This window comes from Girardinichthys multiradiatus, chromosome 24 (assembly GCF_021462225.1).
Source record: "Girardinichthys multiradiatus isolate DD_20200921_A chromosome 24, DD_fGirMul_XY1, whole genome shotgun sequence".
NCBI classification, from domain to species: domain Eukaryota; kingdom Metazoa; phylum Chordata; class Actinopteri; order Cyprinodontiformes; family Goodeidae; genus Girardinichthys; species Girardinichthys multiradiatus.
Genome location: NC_061816.1, coordinates 12,465,052 through 12,482,642, shown reverse-complemented (window position 1 = coordinate 12,482,642; position 17,591 = coordinate 12,465,052). Strand labels below are relative to the sequence as shown.

At 38.8% G+C, this 17,591-nt stretch overlaps 1 protein-coding gene across 3 annotated transcripts in view; it reads left to right on the top strand.

Moving 5' to 3' along the window:
- Window positions 1-17,591, top strand: part of LOC124861661 (interleukin-1 receptor accessory protein-like 1) — a 445,259-nt gene that overhangs the window by 229,062 nt on the left and 198,606 nt on the right. For all 3 annotated transcript variants that reach the window (XM_047355550.1, XM_047355548.1, XM_047355549.1), the window contains 2 exons: window positions 6,153-6,339; window positions 13,118-13,271. In XM_047355550.1, the coding sequence (XP_047211506.1) occupies window positions 6,153-6,339; window positions 13,118-13,271 (341 nt within the window). The remainder of the gene's footprint in view (window positions 1-6,152; window positions 6,340-13,117; window positions 13,272-17,591) is intronic.

Here is a 17,591-nt window from a genome sequence, read left to right as displayed (position 1 = left end):
TTCGTGCGATGTTTTGTATTGATTTTCAGCTATTCTGTTGTAGATTTGCGGCTTTGTCATTGTTCGGTATCATGACCCAGTCTCAGCCAACCTTTAGCTCTAAGACATCTAACGAATGATAAAAATGTGCCCAAATCATGTGCCTTCCACCACCGTGTGTGACAGTAGGCATGGGATGTTTGTAATGATATACTCTTTAGGTTTGGTCCTCACCAGTTTTAATATTTAATATAGTGAGATGAAATGTAGCTCTGAGACTTTTGTATTTTCTCTGCACATTGTACTGCATGACTCTGCAGCCAGCTTGCAGGAACTTTCACTTCTGTTTTTGTTGGGGGTTTTTTTCTTTACTTATCCCTGCATGTTCTTTTTTGATGCAGAAAGAAAAACATGATTGGCTCCAAGTTGTTTAGAAATTGCTTTTTGACGCTTGGTGCTTGTCTAACATAATTTCTGATGTCTTTCCTTCTTGGCAATGTCGAAACAGACACCTGAATTTTCCAGACTTTTGCTTTTACCATCATACCCAAACTTTTTGCTGTTCAGTTAATTAAGTGCATTGTAATAACGTGGCTTCATCTAGCAGCCATAATTCTAAGACCAGTTAAGGATTATTTTGTGTCCTGATGTCTGTCTTATGGATGACAACTACTCCCATGAGAATTGTAAAATGTCTGGGCAAAAGGTTTTTTAGGGCATCAAAAGAAATCATTCAGATTTTTGTTCATTCTTATCTACAGTGGTGGTAAATATCAGTGATCACAATTCTCTCTCTGGCTATAAATATGAACAATATGTAGATACTTTTATCTGTCTGTCTAGTGTTCTGCAGGCCTGGGACTTTTACAGCATGACAAAGCCGAACTAACCAACCAAACCAATCCTGAAGGATTGTTCCAAAAATGAGAACAGGCCAGCAATGAGAGTTGAATCAAGATTGGGGACAAACTATTAGAAGAGACGAGGAGCAAATGAGAGCAGACGAATGATTAGTAATCTCTTGTTGCAGCAAGGCAGACAAGTGCCACACTTTAGACAGGGGCTAAGTAGAACCACGTTAGCCCGCAGTCGGATTTTGGAAACCAGGGTCCTTAATCATCCTGGGCTTGGTGCACGAACTGACAGGTGACTTATGAGCTGGTGCCACAGGTAGGAGCCCCAGTCTTCCCACTGCTCACCGTGACCTTCGCTCTGGCCATAAAAAATGAAGCAGTCATAAGATACTGACCTAGGATAACCTGACAAGCTCTATCTTGATCTGGGTTATCTCGATTTTAATGTAGGCAGCCATGGTAGGGCGAGCTTTTGACGGTGGTAGCTGTTTTGCACACTGTAGCTGAACTGTAATACAGTGCCTTGCAAATTATTCCAACCCCCCTTCCAACTTTTTCGCATTTTGTCAACTTGAAACTACAACAAAAAATGTATTTTATTGGAATTTTATGTGATTTTTACCAACACAAAGTGGCTCATTATAGGTAGCAAAAATTGTAAAAGTTAAAATCTGAAAAGTGTGGCCAGTATTTGTAATCAGCCCCCAGTTAATCCTATGTAGAACCCACATTCAAAACAAGTCTTTTAGGTGTAACTCCCTACCAGCTTTGCCCATTTTTCTTTGCAATATAGTTCAAGTTCAGTCACTCTGCATAGTGTGTGCTAATGAGCAGCAATTTTCAGGTAATGGCACACGTTCTCTATCAGCAGCGGTTTGGGACTAAGAAAAAAACCCTGGACTTTCTCCGGAATTGGCCCGCTACCTAGATGTGTACTAGCAGCCATCAACATGGTTGTCCTGACATCTGTCAAAATAGACATCATGATGCTCCTATGGCGAAAGCTTCTGCCATTTTCATGTGTATGTTGCTACTTTCATGAAATTCTTATATTGTTACCAAAACATACATTTCTCTCTAGAACTACATTACTGGAAATTCCACTGCAGCCCAAAAACTCTCTAAGGCATTTTAAAAAATGGATTTTCAGAGAATTTATTTCCTTTCAGCTTTCCCTCTATCCTTGTCCCTGTGTTAACTGCTCACCATTACTCCCACAACTAAGGGTCCACTCTTCTACTCTTTGATGCTTATGAAACTCCTTTAAACCCTAATTTCTCAGCCTAAAGGTTATGGTCAGCAGAAGCAGGGGTGCTTTCATTATAAGCATAAGGCTCTACTTGCTGGATTAATTCCCTTGAATTTCCCCAGCAGAGAGAAACAGACGATCTGGCTCTCATCTTAAGGACTCCTAACATTTGGGGCTTTTAACTTACAATTACCCCATTCTCTGTCAGAAGTCAGGTTTTGCCACTAACAGCAGCCTCAGTTTTCACCTGTGCCCGCTTTAATACACATGCCCGTGCTCTAAAGAGCGTGTTCTCCATGCCTGTTCTTAAAGGAGCCGCGTCTCCTGCTGTCACTCACTTAATGATAGACCTTAATTGGACGGCCATTCTAGGGGTGTTCAAGTACAGGGGCTTGTGTACAAGGGTTATGGGTTGTTTTCCAACCGCAATAATGTCGTTAAAAGGTAAGCTTAGTCTCTTTTGACTTATGACTTCTACACCTCTTAGATATGTCTCCAACTATATTATTATTTGAAAGTCAGCTGTGATAATTAATAAGCAATTATTTCGTCATTCCATTTCTATTAGGGAGGAGTTGGTTTAATTAAGAGCTTCATTAAGTTAGTTCATTAATTTCCCCACAGGTGCCATGGATTCACAGGAGAATTTCAAATCAATTTTGCTGCCTATTATTTAATACCAAATGAAACAGTTGGTGAATTAAAGGGCTGGTTCGCTTAAGTTTAATCTTCCAGCAGCATATTCTCAGTTATTTTTTTGTAGATGAGAAGAGGATCTAAAACATGTTCTTTTGTAATTTTGATTGGTGCAAAATTCCATGCATATGTCACAGGAAGCAGAAACGCTTTGAACAGTCTGCTTAACTCGTTCCTTCCTCATAATTTCTCATAATTTGCTGCATATTGCATCTCAAACCCTCTGCCTGCCCTCCAGCTGTATCCGGTAGCTGTCAGCCTGACACCTCTCCAGGATGATGTGTGCAGGACGCCATCTATCATTGCCACAGCATTGCATATCTGCTTTACTTTGACACATCCGAATGATACACTCACCCATTAATGCCGTGGTGTCACCAAGCTTGTTATCAATGAAACCGCAATACGCCGAGGTTCACAAAATGCTGACTGCATGACGCACAATTAAGTCTCGAGAGTGTGGGATCCTTTCCCTCTTTTTTTTTCCTTTGAACAGATTTCCTGCTCCTATGAGAATAGCGAAGAGATCGCCCAGGTCATCAACCTCGAAACGCATTGTGATGGATGTGAAATGTTGGAAAGACACCATAGGACAAAGTGTTGGCCCACACCATCAATCACTCATGCGTAGCAGATGACACAATATTCCCCCTCTCTCCGTCTTTCTCTTCCAGCCAACGAGTTTATCAGCACTGCCCAGAATATTTAACAGAGAATAGGGCGCCCCCGTGGGATCTCATTTGCACAGGTGTCCATCTGGTAGACGTTGTCTAGGATAATCTCCACATCATGTCACATTTGCATCAAGGCTTCATGAAAACAGCACTCTTATTGTTAGAGGAGCGAACGGAGCTGGCCAGTTCAGAGGGGCGAGGGATTTTAAAGCTGATATTGTAGCGAGGAACTGCATGTGTGATACTAATCCACAAGGCCATTAATACAGCACAATTATGTAAGGATTTAACATGTTTGTAATTGTTTGTTGGTTCAGCTCAATTTGTGTAACCAGCTTTAGTTGGAAAATTAGCAGTGAGATTTTCCCTAAATACTGCCAATTTGTTTGGTCTTTAAACCAGCGGGGATTTGCTGCACACAGCCTCAAGTACTTGTCAACTGTGACAGCCCTATTAGCCAGTTTGGGCACAGAAAAGGTGCTTCCATTGAATTTATTGATCATCCACAGCATTTGCTTCTGATCTCCATCAAATAGCACAACTTTTACAGTGGATCAATGTGGTGATTGATTTTTCCGTTCGGTTAAGAACTGCTCAAGCGGCAGCTCCAGTCTCAAACTTTGTTCTGGGCTGGAAGAGATGTGATCAGTATTATTACAAACCTCTGCATAAACACGTGAGAAGGCTCAGCCAGATTGATTTAGTGCTTTAGAACAAGTTTTTCTTTCAAAATGAAAACAGATGATAAAGGAACGGTACACAAGAAAAATGAGAATTAAATAATTGGATCTGCACTGACTGGGATCCTCACTTGAATGATCCTCAACAAATGCTTTGGAAAGTCTTTAAAGCTGATCATGACACTTAATTTGCTATCCAAAGTTTAACACTATTTCTGATCAGTCTTTCTTCATCATAATCCTGGTTACATATTGAACTATCCACACCAGAACCGTTTTTCCCTGGGAAATGTGGGTCATATTATTTTTTCTATCATTATATTCCTGCCTTTGTCATTTATCAGCATGTTCAAAACCGAGACTTGAGTTGAACTTGTGCTTTACAGACTTAAGACTTGACTCAAATTGAAGGACTGCGACTCTGGTCTTATGAGGAGTCTACATCTCCTGTATTCAGGGTTGAAATGAAGCCACAGGCCTCTGACAGGGTTGCACATATTCTAATGTGAAAGGGTGATTTCCATTTATCAGCAAGATATGATTTTGGACTGTGGTGTATTAATAGCCGATTGAAGCTTCTTAATTATGACCACATACATTTCTCTCAAATTCAATGCTCTATTAAATCACATCATTTCTTTTTATAAAAACAATAAACTTACCTTCCCTGCAACATCTTATTTCCTTGCTGTTTAGCTAGATACTTCTGGTATCTAGTGCTCCAAAGCACCTCCTATTAGATAAAAATAATTGACATTGTCCTCAAGCATACATGCATGTTTATATTCATAATATAATAAATATTACACCTTAAAATAACAGAAATAATTCATGACAGTCTCTTAACATGCTATATTAAAGAAAACAGGGGAAACAGTAGATAATTAGATTTGATTGATTACATACAGCAGTGCATTGTTATAGGCAGACTAGATAGTGTGAATCCAAGAGTGCAGCCACTCTATGGAGGATTTCTGCTACTCGTGTTCAGGTTCTTGAACATTCCATCATGATCTATATCTCATGACCACAGGTGAAGCACAGAACATGGATAGAGCAGTAAAATGAGAGCTTTGCTTTTTGTGGACCAGAGGCACACAATCACAGTGAAGGAAGTTAGTCCAAACGTTGACCTTTCCAACATGCTGCTTTACAAAAATCAACTGGAAAAATCTTTAGGTGTTTTAGAGAGGTGTTAGAAAACAACACCTCCTTCAGCAGAATCTAGAAGCATCTCTTTAAAGCGCCTCTGCAGAATTTGTTGCTGTACAGACACTCACACATCAGGGTAAATTGAGGAAATAAGAGATTGTTTTCTCAATAATAAACATCATACAGCTTATTTGTCTCTATAAACACCTGTTGTTGTTCAGTCCTGCACAGGAACAAAGCCATTACATTCCTACAGTGCTGTACCTGTATTCAATATGAACCATCTACCACAGCAGCAAAATCAAACATTTCTTCCACTGAAGAGGAATCCCAGCTATTATCTATGGGCACAGACAAAGCATGAAGACTCCAGACGTTGCAAGCAACCTCTCATTTTATGCCACTTCTGCCTTGCGTTGTAAATTCTTGTCTTTATGTGTATGACCTGAGCAGTTACAGTACATCAACTGCAGCAGGTAATTTTCTTCTACTCTAACTGGCTGTACATAGGGCTAATGCATGAAAACAAAATGCTCCATCACTCCTCAAGATCTGTCACTTCGCTAACCATCCTGCTCCACACCCGTAAAACAAATTCACTTTAAGAATTATTCCCACTGCTTCATATGTTCGAACCATTTGTGTAGCTCACTAAAACATTAGATGAATCTGGAGTTGCTTCGAAACTAAGTAACAGACTCAAATTCAAATAAAAACAGAAAAAGCTCTGAATCGGAGTGAACCTTGCAACATTTTTATATTTGAGTAAAGAGGAAGTACTGGAAGCTTTGCGTTACAAACCTTTCAAGGTTTCAGTATAATCCTTTTTTCCTCCGTCTAACTGGTTTTTATCACTCTGTCATTCCAGGAACTCCACGTACTGCATGAAAGTGTCCATGTCTCTCATGGTGGCAGAAAATGACACAGACCTTTGCTACAACTCCAAAATGAAATTCTTTGAGAAGGCAGAACTAAGCAAAAGTAAAGACATCACCTGCCCAGACATTGAGGACTTCATACAGCCTGGGGTGGAACCTAAAATTGTTTGGTACAAGGTAAAATGCATTTATTTCAAAGGAAAATAAATATTTCTTCTGCCATTTATTTTAATAAGCAGAAACATCCTATTAATATGAAGTTTTAAATGATTATTTTAACCTTCTCTTTACTCTGGGTTAAATTATCGTACAACAAAGTTTGTAAAAAGAAAGATAAGATGCATAAATGTGATTTTTCTTTCTTTGGGTGGTTCTCAAATTCACACAGATGCTAAATGTTACTTACATGTTATAAGATATACACATGCCCCCATTAATGTTTCATAGAAATAAAATCTTACAGAGTTTCAGAGAAACCAGATGTTTCCTATAACCTAATTCTGACTGGATATTTGCCCACTCTTCTTGAAAGAGATGAAAGTTTTTTTTTTTTTTTGTTAAGTTGTTGTTACCCCTGACGTTACATCAAACATTTAACCTGCTAACTGTTCATTAGAAGTGAAGGTGAAGAATTTAGAGGTAGTCTTCCTTTTTAATGACTCTGTCCACTTTGTGTGATGCACTAGTTCCACTGGTAGCTAACAACCCCACACTATGATACTGTCACCACCACGCTTAACAGTTGATGACTTAGGTTCTTAGGTTTGAAAGCGTGACATTTACTCCAAACGTGCTTCTTGTCTTGCCATGAAGCTTTTCTCCAGAATGCATTTGGCTTGTTCATGTGGGCAGCTGTAAATTTATGTTGTGCTTGAAAGTATTGATTTTGGTGCAGGGACTTCTTTTTCTGTTGGGACCCTTTTAGGCTATGGTGATGCAAAACTGTCTGCACTGAGGACTGTGACACTCGTGTTCCAACAGTTCATCGATTATTCGCAAGCAAACACTTGGCCTTTTTTCGAGGGTGATAGTTTGGGTCAGGAGGTTGAAACTTGGACATAGTTTGGTGTTCCAAAGGAATAATGCTCCAAAACACTTAAAAACAGATTTTGGACTGGATGTAGCTGACTGATATTATGCTTCTACCCTGCGCAAAATACGTAAACTAAGCTTAAAAGTCAACTGTGTTCAGCCAATTTAAATTAAATCTACCAATAAGAGCGACCAAATATGCAGCTAGAAATATGCAATAAGTTTATTGGAGACACTAAGAATGGGGGTTTCTGTGCAACTCTCAAAGGGACATGTAAACGAATTTCATTGGGGATGTATGTATAACTTTGAACCAGTATGTATAATTTTGATTTAGTGTTGAGTAGAGAAGATTCGCAGTAAATTCAAACTTCTCACTCAGATCTTAGTTTAATTGATACCTGGAAAAATAATGCTTCAAATAATCCATTAAAAGACAAATATGAATAACATTCATGCCCAAGTTGAAGAAACGTCTTACCAGAACTGCTGAGCTAATTATTTTTAACCATATCCAGCCTTAATGTTTGTATACTTGAGGTAAATGTATTTTATGCACATGTTTGAATTTACTTAAATGTTGAAGCAGCCACTAGTCTCTCTTGTCTGCAAGACAAACCTACCTAAGGGTATTAATAAAGTCGCCGTACCTCACGTTACCCTATATCACATTTAGCTTCTAAAACTCAAAATTATTCATATACACATAAAGGATATTAATTTGCTATATATACACATTTATCTGGCTCCCTGTGGCTAAACCTCATCCTCCTCCTAATGAGGAGTTGTGAGCCCACTGAGCATAACTGACCCAGGCAGAACCTCTCTGTCCAACAGGCCTCTTTGACAGAGCTGCTTGGTGAGGCTCGCAGACCAATTCATCAAATGTTAGTCTGCTGGCTAAGATGCCCAAATCACTGCTCTCCTGCAGATATTAAATTAAAATAGCAGACAATGACCATAGGCTCCACACTCTCCAATTATTGGCTCTCACTTTGCTGGTGGCTGATTAAATTCTGAGGCAGACCCACCATGCCCCAGTTTTCTTTGCTTCTGGTGGCCCCAAATCTCAGAGCTCTGAGCTGATCCTGAAAGTTTATACCTACCTTCCTCTCACTACCTACATGGTAGAAAGAGCCGAGATACAGACGGAGAGTAATTAAATCACGTTGCACTTTAGGGCTGTTTTTTTATTTTGCGCTGAACACCTGGTTACTGTTTGCCTGAGTGCTTATCATTCCCATCTTTCAAGCAGTTATGCGGCAGAAGAAGGAAACTGCAGTCAAACCTACAGCTTTCTGATTGCAAGACACTGAGCCAATAAATACAGGTCCTTCTCAAAATATTAGCATATTGTGATAAAGTTCATTATTTTCCATAATGTAATGATGAAAATTTAACATTCATATATTTTAGATTCATTGCACACTAACTGAAATATTTCAGGTCTTTTATTGTCTTAATACGGATGATTTTGGCATACAGCTCATGAAAACCCAAAATTCCTATCTCACAAAATTAGCATATCATTAAAAGGGTCTCTAAACGAGCTATGAACCTAATCATCTGAATCAACGAGTTAACTCTAAACACCTGCAAAAGATTCCTGAGGCCTTTAAAACTCCCAGCCTGGTTCATCACTCAAAACCCCAATCATGGGTAAGACTGCCGACCTGACTGCTGTCCAGAAGGCCACTATTGACACCCTCAAGCAAGAGGGTAAGACACAGAAAGAAATTTCTGAACGAATACGCTGTTCCCAGAGTGCTGTAACAAGGCACCTCAGTGGGAAGTCTGTGGGAAGGAAAACGTGTGGCAGAAAACGCTGCACAACGAGAAGAGGTGACCGGACCCTGAGGAAGATTGTGGAGAAGGGCCGATTCCAGACCTTGGGGGACCTGCGGAAGCAGTGGACTGAGTCTGGAGTAGAAACATCCAGAGCCACCATGCACAGGCGTGTGCAGGAAATGGGCTACAGGTGCCGCATTCCCCAGGTCAAGCCACTTTTGAACCAGAAACAGCAGCAGAAGCGCCTGACCTGGGCTACAGAGAAGCAGCACTGGACTGTTGCTCAGTGGTCCAAAGTACTTTTTTCGGATGAAAGCAAATTCTGTATGTCATTCGGAAATCAAGGTGCCAGAGTCTGGAGGAAGACTGGGGAGAAGGAAATGCCAAAATGCCAGAAGTCCAGTGTCAAGTACCCACAGTCAGTGATGGTCTGGGGTGCCGTGTCAGCTGCTGGTGTTGGTCCACTGTGTTTTATCAAGGGCAGGGTCAATGCAGCTAGCTATCAGGAGATTTTGGAGCACTTCATGCTTCCATTTGCTGAAAAGCTTTATAGAGATGAATATTTCATTTTTCAGCATGACCTGGCACCTGCTCACAGTGCCAAAACCACTGGTAAATGGTTTACTGACCATGTTATCACTGTGCTCAATTGGCCTGCCAACTCTCCTGACCTGAACCCCATAGAGAATCTGTGGGATATTGTGAAGAGAACGTTGAGAGACTCAAGACCCAACACTCTGGATGAGCTAAAGGCCGCTTTCGAAGCATCCTGGGCCTCCATAAGACCTCAGCAGTGCCACAGGCTGATTGCCTCCATGCCACGCCGCATTGAAGCAGTCATTTCTGCCAAAGGATTCCCGACCAAGTATTGAGTGCATAACTGTACATGATTATTTGAAGGTTGACGTTTTTTGTATTAAAAACACTTTTCTTTTATTGGTCGGATGAAAAATGCTAATTTTGTGAGATAGGAATTTTGGGTTTTCATGAGCTGTATGCCAAAATCATCCGTATTAAGACAATAAAAGACCTGAAATATTTCAGTTAGTGTGCAATGAATCTAAAATATATGAATGTTAAATTTTCATCATTACATTATGGAAAATAATGAACTTTATCACAATATGCTAATATTTTGAGAAGGACCTGTATATCACTCATAACTGTTCACCAGACTGAATTAAGTTTGACTGAATGAACAACCTTAACCTCTTACAGCAAAAGAGATGCACTGAATGAAGTTTGGTAGTCAATTTCCGATGTCCAATTTTTTGTTTGGTACAGTATACAGATAAAATAGTGCAATTTCTCTTGAGCCAAAGACTACGTTAGTCAGTATCATAGATTCAGTAATCAGTGCAGTTTAATTCATCAAAGATTGTCCAAATCCAGCAGTGCTGCACCAACAATTCAAGCCTATTATTTAAACCCAAATATCTTAGAAGGAAGTTTGAACAATTGTAGTCAAAGTAGTTTCAAACAATTCACTAACTCTATTAATAAAGTTTTTCAAAGTTTAATGAAGTAGTTTGAACTAAATGTATTCTGTTCAAGGCTACTCGATTATGAGAAATGTATAACCATGATTATTTAGGTCAATAATGAAATCACAAATATTTAATATGATTGCTAAAACAATAAATGTGAACATACAATGTTGTGGGGAAGGGGCTTGTTACCAATCTTCCTGTCTTTGCACTCGCACTGGCTTTTCAAACCAAGACCGCACAACACTCGCTCTTTCAGCCTTCTAAAGAGGCGCACATCTGATGGGAGACCTTACAAAATAAATTAATTCTTGCAAATATCAATAAATATGCCAAAATAATATAAAAATTGATGTTTTTTATGATTACTTTGTCTTTGTGATTGGTTGGATTAAAAATGGAAAACAAACAATACATTTGATCAGTTATACAGCGCTTATTTGTTTCCATTGTCCTGAATACACATATTATAGTCCCACACTAACCCTAACCCCTAACCCTCTACCCTGTTTATTAACAGCTCACTCTAGAATCACGTTTTTGATTTCTATTCCAACAAAAAAACTAAACAAGAAGAACCTAAAAGCCTGGCTACCTATCTTTGCACCGTCATATTTCATTGTTCAGAATTGCCCCACATTTTCAGCAACTGTCTAGCCTCTACAGTTGCTCGTATAATTAGCCCATCTTTGAATTAGCTTTTTACTACCTCGGTAGTAAAGAAATAACCAAATGGCTCATGTAAGCAGAACTTCACTGCTCTGGTTGAATTCTCTTAGCGCTCCATTTGTCAAACTGCACTGCGTCACACATACACATGTAGGGCAAATTTCCCAGATGATCTGTTGTGGAAACCAAACATAACCAACCAAATTAGAGGATAATGGTGAGTCACATTCGATCTGACAGAGGCAGATAGTCATCTTTGTGTTGCATGCACAGAAACACACTGTCACACAGACAGTGTCTCACTTCATCTTTACAGAAATAACACACCAGCCTTCATAGCTCTGGGTGCATTCATCGTCTGTCCCTTTTTAATTTGAAATGAAATGTGAGGGTGACAATGCAGGAAGTAAACAGCTGTCAGCTCCTATCATATTGCGAAAGGGTCATTCACTAAGATAGTGCGATGTTCATTTGTCAAATCAGCACATTAGGAACAACTCTGTTCTTCTCTGTGCTCTGACTGCTTCAATTTTTATAAATAAACTGTTTGGGTTAAGGTTTATCTAACATATCTGCAGTTGAAAAGAATGTCCAACTCATTTGACTCCTTGGGGCAAAACAATAATGGCCATATCTGTCCTTTTAACTTAAAAAAATCCTGCTTTATGGCCTAAATGATACATACAGAAGAGGATAAGTAACAGTTTATGAGACTGGTCTAGAGGAAACATTTACACATACTGAAAGTCAAGTGTACTTTTTTCTTAATTCATACAGTGAGCTCAACCATATTTCAAAGGTTATATGTATGGCCTGAAATAAAAAGGGTTGTCACAGCAATCCAGTTGGTGAAAAACATAGGATTTCCCATTACTTTAAGCATAGATGAAAGCATTTTTCTGGGTATTTGCATGAAGCTGTAGTACTCTCAGAACAACGTTTGATGCATACAGCCATTAGAAAACACAATTCCAGTTTCAAATGAGCTTCAACGCTGGTGTGAGAAGCCTGCTGGTTAACACCTCAAAGAGGAAAGAGAAGTCAATTGATTTCAGACAAAATTAGGAAAAAATCCGGTCACTGAATTATGAATGGGCAGCTCGTACCGGCTCTTAATGAATATAAGTAATTCGGGTGATTTTACATATTAGGTTAAAGTGGAACCCATACATAGCACTCATACATCAAAAGGGACAGTGACACTATTTTTTTAAATAGTTTTACAATTTTGTGTTACCTGTTGGCAAAAGACAAAACAAGCATCCATGTTTTACTGCTCTTACACTGTTATCTTCAAGCAACAGTCCTTCATACTAAAAGCATTTAGTTTCATAAAGAAACGTTAAACCAACATGTTGTAAAACACCACTTTTAATAAGCAGCATATCTGAACAGGAATACTTTTCAAACTACTGTTTAGGTGTGTTTGGATAGAGATTGGGTGGTTTATTTTTTGTATGTGGCCAATGTCATATGATCACATATTCAGCGATACTTCCCAGTCAAGCCACTAAATTATCAATTCATAATTCACAGTTCAAGCACAAATGATCAAGCAATAACATTTTCAACTTTCTTGGATGTTTTGTGTATTCCTTGGCGATTTTGGCTGTCTCTTATTAAATAGATTATGGCCCCTGATCAAACTAAAAGAACTCTAAGTGACTTCTTTATTATTGGATAAAGAAAATTAAATTACCTTTAAGTCATCCGTCATCAAAGCATGTCTTTTATTTTATTGTGCTTGAGCCTAATTTTATATTAAAGCCTGTGTGCTGTGAGTTTAACTGTTATGTCCTCCATTCTTCTCAAGTCCTTTCTTTCTCTGATGTAATGAGTGTGGTCATCAAGTCAAATAACATCCTCCCACAAAGCGTAAAGGGTACAACTAAAACCAGACAAAAGCAAAAGCTGCAGATATATATGGTTTATACTGATATGTTCTGTCCTCTGATTTTTATTTTCCTTGTAAACAAAAGGAATGCAAGCCAAAGCAGTGGAGACAAACCATAGAGAGAAGAAAGGACATACTGTCCATCAAGGAAGTGAGGGAGGATGACATTGGGAATTACACCTGTGAACTACCTTTTGGGAACTTTGTTGTGAGGAGGACAACTGAGTTATCAGTCACAGGTAAGAGAATATTCCACATTTCTACATATTTTCTGCTTTGAACTATGCCTACAGTAAACCAAGCTATATACACATGATTCTTTTTTTTTCCTAAGGCGTACAACAGAGGCATGAAAAGTCTAGATTGTTTGATGCTGTGACTGCACAATGACTGCATTAATGCCAAACTCCTTCCATTCTGCCATTATTTGTTCAATTTGCTTCCTCAGATTCTATTTTACCTTTTTTAATCTGTGAAACATTCTTTCTTCTTTACTTTTGAACTTGTACTTTAAATTACCTTTATTGTTTTCAATTAACATTTCAGCCTTCTCAGCTTTTTTAATTGGTCAGCAGTAGAATCCACTCTGAGCCACTTCAGCACTTTTCCTGAAGGCTGTTGAAATATTTAAGCCTGAATCCAGGGCAGGTGACAGATTGCTTGTCAGGGACTCTGTCACAACCAAGGTTGACGCAAAGCATTTCAGATGGCTTCGTTACGTGCATCTCTTTCTACAACTATGACGTTGTACATTTCACAAGTGAAGTTTTTGAAAGAAATATTTTCTTTAAATGTGTTTATTTCAGTCTAATCCTTCCTTTTCCTTGTCTTTTGGGCTTTTGTTTCCCTGTGTTTCTAAATTTAAACAGTTTAAAGGTAAATTTCACTCATCTGAAAGTTTGATTGCAGTCCACCATTTTCACAAATCACAGTGCTGAGCTTGTCATTAAACAAACTGAAACAGAGCTGTTTACAGTCATTAGCTGTACAATATATCTGACAGAAGTATGAACGTGTTACAGATCTCATCATGTCAGTGCACCCTTTACACTGATGTTCACTGTGAAAGAGCTGTCTGCATGTTTGTGTGATGTCACCCACTGAGTGCCAAATATAGTGCAGCAAAAACTTCTGCCAAGAGAACGTGATAAGAGTCAAACTTCCATTGAGGCATCTCATCATGAAATAAAAGCAAGCTAAAGTGCACCTGGCTAACTTATTCTGCAAACTACATCCTTATCAAAGATCCTCAGCAGAGTGTGATGCACGTTTACTGAGGTTTTCTCGTAGCCATTTCTTCTCACTCAGGAAGTCCTTTATAAATAAATCTCAAAGCTCTGCATGCTTTAGGTGAAGTGTTTTTTGGACACCATAGCAGCTTTCTAAAACCAATGTAACCCATTGTTGGAGTAGTGAAGACTCTCCTGAAATAATGAGAAGGTGGAAACGCTGTGACCACCACTTACCCCCACTACACCGCAAGTTGCAAAAATGTATTTTCTTCAGATTTCACAGTTTAAAGGTGGTACACTCAAACTGAAAGAAGAGAAGAAGTCAAAGAGTAACTTGATGCCCACCTTACAGGGGTTTAACATAATTGACAGCAAACAGCTTGTTCCCTATTCTCAGCAGCTGGCAGGGGGCTCCCCTTTGTATGGTGCTGCCCTGGGCAGCTGCCTATTTGCAAAGTAGTTTTAAAAATTTGCTAAAAAGGGTAGGGCTCCCCATGGCTATTGGGCCCTGGGTCCTGAGCACATTGCCTAGTTGGTAATTAGTCAGTCCTCACTGTCATTTTGTTGCTTTTGTCTTGAAATGTGCAAGACAAAAGGTCAGATGATGCAGGATGAATGCACAAATAATAGGATATACAGTATTGAAGTGGTTTTTGTTAAATGATGCATGATTATACTTTTCTTGGGCCTTTAAAGAGACCAAGCAAAGCCTTGATTTATTTCTCGCCATACTCAAAATGTCATCCTGGGAGAACAGTCTCAATCTTTTTATCTACCTTTGAGACATCCAGCATTTCAAAGCAGGCAGCAAAAGATGATTAATGATAGTACCATGGCAGTTGAAGCAGCATTTATGATTTTTAAGAAGAAATAATCCTTCAGCCGTCTGTCTCAGTGGGTTTTCTCCCACACTCTCTCTGACTGTGGAAGGTAATGTTTTCTCTATGTAGCTTTTTGATAAACTGTCTAGGATGTAGAATGACTTTGCAAGAAAGATAGACTCCAGCTGCGCCAGCCCTTACGTAGCATAGAAAATGGATGGGTAAACACTCTAAATTCAGAATGCAAAGTTCTGCTACAAATCATCAAAGGTAGTGGAGGTTCTCATTGTTCTTAGTGGATGTAGAGACTTTGTCATTGGAAAGAAATGTTGGAGCGCACTCTATTTTTGACAGGCTGTTTCTCTGTTTGGAAGAATTGCTTTCCTGTAAGTATTGGATTTGCTTCTGACTGATGATGTCTTCATTTTTTGTACATTTTCTCGTTGCTAAATACTCATCGGTTTTGATCAGTCTTCTATATCTGTCTCCCGACACTGCCTCTCCACACTTAAGACAAATCGTGCCTTAGAAAGAGCTGAATTTGTTGTCAATAAGAGGCTTCGCATGCCATCTAGAGAAAATAAGAGGTTTAATATCATTGAATCGGTCACTGTGTCAGTCCATAGGCCTCAAGGTTTTTAGAAAATCAAAAAAATACAATCAATGCTGCAAGTTTTGATATATTCTCTGGTTTCACTTTGAATCAGTGTCCCCAGCTAGTTTGATCATTTTTTAATTCTGCAGGCCAAACACCCAAGTTTGTCTAATTTTCTCAATTAATCATGTCAGCAAGCTTTCTAGGGTTGAGTTGTTTAGGAAATGATCAGCCATTTATTTCTTTTATACCCTCATCTAAAAAGCCAGTGGAAACTATGAAACACCAAATGTTACAACAAAGCTTTGTGATGAATCCAAACTACTCTGGTAACTTCAGAGAAGAAGTTTGTGAAGCCGTATCAATCACACAGCGCCATCAGCACCCTTTGACACCTGTGGTAACGATGTGTGGACAAAAACATTTTATATATATTAATCTTTTATTTCAGTAGGACAATGTCACACCAAGTTTGGAATCACATCTTTATTCTGAGTATGTTTATTCAGTGGGAAAGCATCCAACAAAAACCAGTTTTTGTACAAAACCACAGGCCTGTCATCCACTATTTTATTTTATTTATTGGTGTCTGGTGTTTTAAATTCCTTTTTGTTTTTCATTTTTGTCACACTTAAGTATTTCAGATCATCAAAACAAATCTAAACAGTCAACGAGAACACAAGTAAACACAAAAAAGTTTTTAAATGAAAGTTTTTATTATTAAGGGAGGTAAAAATCCAAACCTACATCAACCTGTGTGACAAAGTGATTGCTGGGATTGTTGGGTGTTTTAACACAATTCATTACACCGTCCCCTAGCATCAGAATCTCTTAGAAGAGCCTGGTTAAATTTTATTTGTCTTGGAAGTCTACCCACATTAGTGGGGAAATTCCTCTTTGTTTGCGTGTTCAAGGATGAGTTCTTCAGCAACCTCCGCCAGTATCAAGAAGAATTTCCTGAAAGACTTCATCTGATTAAGGGGTCAGTTTCTTCTGTCTATGGAAACGAAGAACATAGCAAAGCGGTAAGCTGCAAATAATGCTAAAATGACAAATATTATTAGACATGAACTCATTGTGTTGATATGATGTCCTGGTCATTCTGTTGATAGCAGTAGAATCGTGCCTTCTGCTTATGGTAGTGCTGTGTGTTGCTTTTAGCTCTTTGAGGACATAACTGTACTCCGTGTTTTGAATAGTATTTTTACATAAACAGTTTTACGCTCAAAAACAAGTTGTTCTCAGATGCACCTCAGGGCAGGGCTAAAAGAGGGGCCTGTGGAGCTACAATAACAAGGAATTCAGACCAAAGCCTTGCAGTTTCAATTTATATAGACTACGACTGAATGATTTAAGTGTGAAAAGGAAGGATTTAAAAGCATGACATGTCCTCTTTAACTGTGATTTATCACACTTGAGTTCACCTTCTCCAACCACACCCAGGTCTGATTACTGCCACACCTGTTCTCAATCAAGAAAGCCTTTTAATAGGACCTGCCTGACAAAGTGAAGTAGACCAAAAGATCCTCAAAAGCTCTAGACATCATGCCAACATCTGAGATGCCATTCTTAGCTGCAGTTTTCTCAACAGTGAGCTTTTTTTTTTACTTACCTTCTACCACTGGTCATAGTGGACCAGCCTAGGGTACTGTGGCTTGGAAAAATGGGCCTCTGTGTTATCCCAATTATACCCCACGGAAACAGGAGGCCATGGATTATGTTTCTTAACCTACTGATTAACTTAAAAAAGTAAGGTATGAGTAAATCAAACGCTTGTTACTTTTATTTTTATGAGAATTGATAAGGGTGTCAATAAATGTAGCAAAGGTGATTTTTGTGGGGAAAATATATATATATTTTCCATCTTACAAATCTTTTATCAGCCGTCACAAGCAGAAGTGAGAACAGCTA